This window comes from Lipotes vexillifer, unplaced genomic scaffold (assembly GCF_000442215.2).
Source record: "Lipotes vexillifer unplaced genomic scaffold, Lipotes_vexillifer_v1.1 scaffold591, whole genome shotgun sequence".
NCBI classification, from domain to species: domain Eukaryota; kingdom Metazoa; phylum Chordata; class Mammalia; order Artiodactyla; family Lipotidae; genus Lipotes; species Lipotes vexillifer.
In genome coordinates this window covers 3,484,495-3,492,651 of record NW_006791954.1, presented here as the reverse complement: position 1 = coordinate 3,492,651, position 8,157 = coordinate 3,484,495, and the positions used below count along the sequence as shown (strand labels likewise).

At 56.1% G+C, this 8,157-nt stretch overlaps 1 protein-coding gene across 1 annotated transcript; it reads left to right on the top strand.

Annotated features, from left to right (window-relative positions):
- Positions 1 to 1,136: 1,136 nt before the first annotated feature.
- On the top strand, positions 1,137 to 2,276 carry EPOP (elongin BC and polycomb repressive complex 2 associated protein). The gene has a single exon (XM_007465233.1). The coding sequence runs from the start codon at positions 1,137 to 1,139 to the stop codon at positions 2,274 to 2,276; it is 1,140 nt and encodes a 379-aa protein (XP_007465295.1).
- Positions 2,277 to 8,157: the final 5,881 nt, after the last annotated feature.

The following is an 8,157-nucleotide window of genomic DNA, read 5'->3' as shown; positions in this document are numbered from 1 at the left end:
CCTCAGAATTTGTTCGAGGGGCCATTTAGAAGCTAAGTCAGAAATGGAAACAGGTACTGAGAAAGTCTATTTATCGTCTTTCGTGGGTGTAATAATACTCCTCCTCTCCGAATTTATTTACTTTTATCACCTTGCACACACTCACTGAATTCCTAACTATTCATTCAACATTTTTTGAGCCCACTGTGTGCCAGGCACTGTTCTAGGCGACCGAAACAGAGAGGTTGGGAACATTCTCTGCTTGCAGGAGTTCCTGCTGTGCAGTTTCTAAACAACCTCTTTTCATCTTTTCTTTCATCTTCGCCTTTGAGATTCACCTATGTTGATTCACGTTGTCCCGAGAGGGTAGATATGAACATTCCCATTTTCCGGATGCGAAAACCATGACAGCTAAGGAAAAAATGAAGTGCTTTGCGGCGACTGAACACCAGGACGCCACCGCGCCACGTGCAGTGGCGCGTTTCGCCAGTCGCGATCCCACCCGCGCACGCACCCTCCTTTCCTCCCTCCCAGCCGCCGCCGCGCCGGGTCCACGTGTGTGTGTCTGTGTGCGGAATGGGGACGGGGGCGGTGCCGCTGGAGGGGTGGGGTCCGGGCTAACGTCACTGGCAGTGCCGCCCAATCAGTGGCGGACTCGCGGCCCCGGCGCTGGTATTGGGGCAGCGAGGGGGCAGTTCTCTATAACGCGGTCTCCGGGAGCCAGCGGGGAAGAAAGAAGCCGAGCGGGCGGAAGGCGCCCTCCCTGCCGCCTGGGCCCGGGCACCGGGTGCCGGGCCCGGGGTCCTTCCCGCCTCCCGCGGCCGCCGGCCGCTTTGTTTCCCCAGCCTCTGCGCTCTGGGCAACTCAAGAGGGGCTCCCGCCTGGGCTGCACAGGGATCGCGGCGGCAGGAAGGGCGGCAGACCGCGCCGGGACTCGCAGGGACCCAGGAGTCCGGCCGCCAGGAGGGCCGCGTGACGAGATCGAAGAGGGAGCCGGAGCCCCGCGGCCCAGGGGTGCGGGCCGGGGGCGCCCGTGAGCAGAGACCTCCCCGTCGAGGGGGGGCGATGTTCCCCTCGCCCGTGGGCTCTTCGGGCAGCCAGGGCATCCCGCCGCTGGGACCAGGGTCCCTGCAGTGGGCACCCCCCCGGGTGGTTCCATGGAGACTCTGTGCCCCTCTCCCCGCCTCGCAGTGCCGGCGTCCCCGCGAGGGTCGCCCTGCTCCCCCACACCCCGGAAGACGCGTCGGGGGACCCAGGAGTTCTCTCCGTTGTGCCTGCGTGCCCTTGCCTTCTGCGCCCTTGCCAAACCCCGGGCGTCCTCTCTGGGCCTGGGGCCTGGGGAGCTGGCGCCGCGGGCTCCGGTGCTGCTGGGCCCTCATGCCCCGCTGTGCACCGGCGGCTGGGCCCCGGATGGCCTGAAGCACCTCGCGGGACAGGCCTGGCGTTACAGCGATCCCAACTCCCCGGCCAGCCAGGATGCCGACGCCGCTGTGTGCCGGGGCCGCAGCGAGGAGGAAGAGGGCGGAGGCAGTTTCCCGCACTTCGGCGCTCGCTCCGGCGTACCTCCCGGCCGCTGCCCGGCGCCCCGGCGCCCTCGGGAATCTCCGACCAGCTCCGTCTCGGCTCCGCCTAGGCCAGCCCCCGATCTCGACTCCCAGCCTGGCCCCGCCGCCAGCCCGCATCAGGAACCGGGTTCCCGGCCAACGCCGCCACCTGCGGGCCTCTCCTCTGAGCCCGCGGGGCCCGGGACAGCGCCGGAGCCGCCCCCGCCGAGCCATACTGCCGCAGTCGATGGAAACCCCCCGAAGGCCTCCCCCGAGGCAACGGCCGCCAGCCCCTCGACGGCCAGCGAAGCTCCGGCGGCGCCCGGCGATCTCCGCCAGGAACATTTCGATCGTCTGATCCGCCGCTCGAAACTTTGGTGTTACGCGAAGGGCTTCGCCCTCGACACTCCGAGTTTGCGCCGGGGGCCCGAGCGGCCCCCAGCCAAAGGGCCCTCCCGGGGAGCCGCCAAGAAACGCCGGCGGCCGACGCCCCCCCAACGCAGCGCACAGCCCCGCCGTCCTGCACCGACGCTCCCCATCACGAGCACCTTCAGCCTCCTCGACTGCTTCCCCTGCCCCCCGGCCCTGGTGGTGGGGGAGGACGGAGACTTAGGGCCGGCATCCTCGCTTCGTCTCCAGGGAGACTCTAAGCCCCCGCCTGCCCACCCGCTGTGGAGGTGGCAGATTGGGGGTCCCGCTGTCCCTGAGCCCCCCGGCCTCAAATTCTGGGGGATCAACCTGGAGCAGCTCTGAGCGTGAGACCTCTTCTGCCAAAGGGGAAAAGTGGGGGCCACAGCCAAACTGCGGGCTTGAGGACAGAGCCTCATTCCTCACCTTTGCCTGTTCTCTTCAGGTTTTATGGGCTGTGGTCAGAGGGACCTCAGATGACAGTGATCTTCAAGCACCTAACTGGTTGGGGTGACACCCCCTCCCCCTCATCCTCTGGAGGCGAACCAAGGGCTGAAGTCAGGAGAAGGCTTAATCGAAAAAGGCTTAAAGACATAGATTCCAATCCCTCGCCTCTTCCATCTCGGATCTCTGGGGGCAGGGCCTTCACCCCAGGGGGAGCCGAGGAGGATACAGCTCAAAGACAAGGAAAAAAAAAGAGGGAGAGAGACCTTGGTGATGGACAAACCGGTTGTTTCTGTGGGCGAGCCTGGGGATTGGGGTGGGGGTGGGGGCCCTGGTGGGGGTGGGGAGATGATTGGCAGCTCCCGGGGGCATCCCCCACCCGCACCATCCAGTCCTTTAACCCTTCACTCCCCTCGGGCCTTCCCTAGTCTCCAGGCACCACTGCAGCCTTCATGGGGGAAGGAGCAGCTTAGGCAAGGGGGAGATCACCCCCTTCGGTTCTTTTCCTAGGGACCCCCAAGTCAAGTGACCCCTAGTTACTGAGATATTCATTCTCAGCCACCAACCTTTCCCCTTTGTCCAGTCTGGGGGTTCGCCTCTCCAGTATTCCCCGTTTGCTTTCAGATTATAAGGTCTGATGGGTAAAAGAGGACTCCCCCCCATAAGTCAGCCCCCTCCTCCAGTTTACTCCTTATATTTGGAGGCGCAGGGCTGAGGGACCTCCTCCCCTTCAAAATTGCAGACTTTGTCTGGGGAAGGGGCCAGAGACCATCCCAGGGAAAGTAATGGAAGGTGGAAGAAATCAATAAAATCAGACCAAACAAGTTGCCTTTCCAGGTCCTCGCCACCGGTTTAAGGATGGAGGGTGTGGAGGTAGAGGGCAGGCCAGGGTCCATTCTTTGAACACCCAAACTGAGACCCCTTCAAGGCTAGAAGGAAGACAAGCTGCTCTTTGTGGAGGGGGTAAATGAAAGGGCTCTTGGCCTAACCACAAGGTCCAGTGGGTTTTGAAGGGAACTGGGCTGAGGAACCTTTAGCATCCTCCCCCCACCCAACTTCAGGCATTTCGGGAGTTGTCAGGGACCTGATGGATCCGAAAGGGGCAGGGCCAGGGGATTAGTTTTGAGGTCAGAAGTTCTGTTTTCCTGGGGGAGGGGAGTGAGTCAGAGGGGAGTGGAATTGCTTTTTCCTCCACCCAGGTGAGGTCTGGGGAGTTTAGCTCTTAGGGAAATTCCAAGTTTAGGTGTGAGGGGAACCTGGGGGTTGCCGATCTTCCCAACAACTGAGGGACCCAGTGACCCTTCTGCCCACACTAGTGAATATCGCCCCCTTTTCCCCCAAGACGGGACAAGGGAGGAACAATTCCCACATATGATACTGGGGAAGGACTTGTCTCCTTTTCTGTGAAAATGCTTTGTAAAAAGTTGTTAATGTTTGCATAGAGCAGATTCTCGAGAAAAACTGTTTTGGACCACAAAAGTTTTGTTTGTTTTAAAAGCTGTCTCTTTTAATTTTTCTTTTGCTGGGGGTGGGGGTGGGGTGGGTGGGTGTGGGTCGGGCACTGCTCTCTTTCTCCTCAACATCTGGCCTTTATGAACCCTGCTGACCTCCCCTCCCCCTCCAGCTGTGTTGTGGGGAGGAGGGAGGAGGGTGGGGGAGTGCTTTCCATTCCTGTGCTTCAGGGGTATCCATCTTATCTTGCCCCCCAAGAATGGGGAAGGCCAAGGAAGAACGCAAATGTGAGGGGTGGGGAGAGAGGCGCTGTGAAGAGGGGGCGGTGAAGTTTGCAAGGAGAAATTCAGAAAGGCAGACTCCTGCTTTCAAAGAGCTCCTTGCTTTTAGTCAGGTCAGTTTGGGCCCATTCGACCAGCCTGGGCGGGGTGGCGTGAGCTCTGGGCGAAGGAGAGGAGTGGTGGGTCATGAAATACCCTTTTGGGACTCGTCCTTCTCTGAGGAGTGGGAGGGGATGCCTTTCCTTTGGCTTTCCTCCTCTTTCAAGTCAAAGTATTAATCCTCAACCTGGAAGGGGGCTGGGCAGTGAGTTAAAAAACACACCTTTTGGCCAGACCTGGAACTCCTCTCCTTGCTGAATGGTTTAATTTGGAGAATCTTAGGGCTGGAAGCATCCCTAGAATCTTTCTAGTCGTTTTACAGAATAGGGTACCATATTAGTCTCCTAGGGCTGCCACAACAAATTGCCAAAACCTTGGTGGCTTGAAACAATAGAAATTTACTCTTTCACAATTCTAAAGGCTAGAAGTCCGAAATCAAGGTGACTGCAGGGCTGTGCTCCCCCCAGAGGCTCTAGGGGAGAATCCCTCCTCGCCTCGTCCAGCTTCTGGTGGCTCCAGGTGTTTTTTGGGTTGTGGCTGCCTTACTCCAATCTCTGCTTCCATCTGCACGTGGCCTTCCCCTCTTCTGTCTCTTATAAGGACATTTGTCATTGGATTTAGGGCCCACCTGGATAATCCAGGATGATCTCATCATGACAACCTTAATTAAATTACATCTGCAAAGACCCTTTCTCCAAATAAGGTCACATTCACAGGTTCTGGGGGCAGTGGAGTTAGGGCGGGGACTTATCTTTTTGGGTGCCACCATTCAGCTCACTACAGAAACTAAGTCCCAGGATGGAAAAACTTGCTCAGGCTTCCTGGAGGAAGGAAGCATGTACTGTGGTGTGCTGGGTCGGTGTGGGGTACAGACCTTCTTGGGCTGGGACCACAAGCCTCCCTGAGTTGGAGCAGCCTGGGGAAAGGCAGAGTTGGACCCCTTGCTTTCCTCAGGCTGACACAAGGATCCTGGGACTCTCCCTCCTCCTAACACTCACTGAGGCGGGGTGGGGAGAATCTCCCCAGGAGGGTCCCGAGGAAGCTCTCCCTCCCTCCCTGGTTTCCTCCTCTCTCTCTCTCTCTCTCTCTCTCTCTCTCTATCTCGGAGTCCCCTGCCCCTGCTCCCAGATTATCGGTGCATCCTCTTTCCATCCCTCCCCTCCCCCAGCCTTCATGTCCTCTGAGGCTCTACCACTGGCCACTGTGTTTTTGCCTTGACATGGAGGTCGAAGGGTCTTAGCTTCTGTCCGGGTCTCTAAGTTCCCCTCCTGGGTTATCTCAGTTCCTTTAGTCTCAGACGGTCTCTATCTCTCAACAGCTCTGGGACCAGGTGTCTGCCCCGCCTCATCAGGGCCACCTGCACGACCCCGAGAGGGAGAGCCTCCTTAAGTTTTGTTCCCAAGGCACCTTGCCTGCCTCCCCCTAATCCACCTCTGCTCACCATCACCTCCCTCCTCCTGGGTTCCTCAGCTGCCCCACACCCTCTGCCTCTTGCCTTTTAAATCTTTGTGGCTTGACTTCTGCCCCCGACACTGAAGCTGCTCTTTCCAGGGTCACCCATGACAACCCTCAACCACAAATCCAGTGGTTGCCTCCCTGCCTCCCTGACCCCTGAATCACTCCATGACCTGTGACGCTGCTGGACGTGCACCAGGGTCTCCTGGTTTTCCCTCTCCAAAGTTCCCTCTGTCTTCTGTGCCTCCTCAGCCTCCTCTGTCCCTAGGAAGCTTTAAAAAGAGGCAGACTGATGATGTCCAGGTGACATCTACCCTCTGCCCCCATGTCTCCCCACGTGATTTCTTTTGTCTTCTTCCAAGTCTTCAGCTGGCACAGGCATAGGTAAGTGACTCCCAAATCACAGGCATAGGTACCTGCCTCCTCTCCCTCCAGCCCAGCCCCTCTCCTGAGCTTTGGTACCAGGTCTCCTGTGGACGCTGGCAACTCACACTCTCCCTGTTGAAGACCCAGCTCATTGTCTCCACCCCCTGCTCACATCAGTCCCTTCCTGGTCAAGTCCACATTCTGGTTATAGCTCTGCCTTTTTCCTTTTCATATCCCCAAGGCTCGGCACCTTGAATTCTCCCCTGGGTTCTCCCATTTGACCCACTACTACCAATTTCTGAACCTCCCCCTGCTTCTAGCCTCGCCAGTATCTCTTATTGTCTCCAACATGGTGCAACTCCCACAGGTGTGGTCTGGACTCTTGCAGTAGCCACCTAACTAGTTTCTGGATCTCAGATTTTTCTCTGACCTCCTCGGATTAGGTTACCTTCTTACTCAGTGGGTCCCCTGATTCTATTAAATGCAGCCTCCTTGGCCTGTCTTTTGGGGCCCTCTATGACTTGGCCCTAACTCTCCTGTCAGGCTTTCCCTGTTACTTCACTTTGTACACTGTATGGTCCATCACACGGGAACGTCCTTCCTGCCCCAGCCACCCACTCTTTCTCTACCTTCATTCCCCATGTGAGATGCAGTCTCCTCCACGAAGTCTTCTTTGATTCCCCCCAGTTGTATGTGATCTGTGCTACCGCTAGACCCTCTTCGCTCTTATGTCTGGGGGAGGGGTAGTAAAGTGTGGTGGAAGAATATGGGCTTTGGACACCCCCAGTCCTCCTCTCCATGAAGAACCTGGGAAGCTAGTCCGGCTGCCCTAAGGGAATCACCTTTCTGACCTAAGCTTTCATTTCATTGCTTTGGCCTTAACTGAGAGTCATTGACATGAAACGGCCACTTGGAAATCATTCCTGCAATTGTAAAAACTTCCTGCAATTATACTCCAATAAAGATGTTAAAAAAAAAAAAAAAAAGAAGACACTGTTCAGTGCGTCAAGTCCCCCTGTGTATTTTCTTTAAGATAAAAAAGTAGGGTATTGATGATACGGTTACAATTGTTTGTGATTTTTTTCTTGCACCCCTCTGCAGTCATCTTGTATCTCTTGCTTCATTTTATTTAGGTCCTGGATCCATGTCCTGTACACAGCAGGCACCTAACGAATACTTGTCCGATGCAGAGTGCCTATTTTAAAAGGTTTATTTAAAGGACTGCACCCAGCTTGGAGAGTGGAACTTGGCCAGCATGCAGTTACAGAGTTGTCCGCTAGATGCAGCTGTCTGCTAGCACCAGAAGGAGGATGGACGCTGGACGAGGGCGGGTGGGAAAGGCAGAATTCTTACAGGCCATTGAGCACCTTCCAGTGCCGGGGCTTGGGAAGAGGGATGTGTGAGACGTGGTCCCTGCGCACAAGGAACTTAGCCGGCGGCTTTGCATGCATTATTTTGCTTTTATAACAAAAGAAAAGTATTATTAGCTCTGTTTAATAGATGAGGAAATGGAGGCTCAGAGAGGTTAATCAACTTGCCTGAGGTGGCACAGCCAGTGGCAGAGCAAAGTTTAGTTTAACTCTGGACCGTCTGCCTGGGTTTTCCCCTAATAGAGGTTATCATAGCAAACACTTACATGGCTTGGGGCCAGGCACTGTTCTAAGGGCTTTATGTTTAGTCACTCATCTAATCCTTAGAACATGATGAGGTAGGTACTATTATAATCCCCATTTTGCAGATGAGGAAACTGAGGTACAGAGAGGTTAAGTCCACACAGTTACAGAATTGTGCCCTTAGAGTTAGTGCTCTTAATGACCACACTGCTGCCATGTTTCACCACCCCAGTAGCAACAAGTTACAGACTGGGGGTAGCCCCTACCAATATTTGGAGACCACAGAGCTCTGTGCCAGAAACACAAAGACACAGAGCCTGCCCTTGAAGAGCCTTTAGTTGCATGGGCAGTCCCCTCCTTAGGATGTGGGCTTTCCACAGATGTGCTGGGCAACTCCACCTGAGTGGTTTACCCTCTCTGGGCTTCAGTTATCATCACCTAAAATCAGGGGACTTGGTAGCAGGAAGTGGCTCTGAGATACAAGAGGTCTGTTATCCATGATTTGTTGCAAAATTA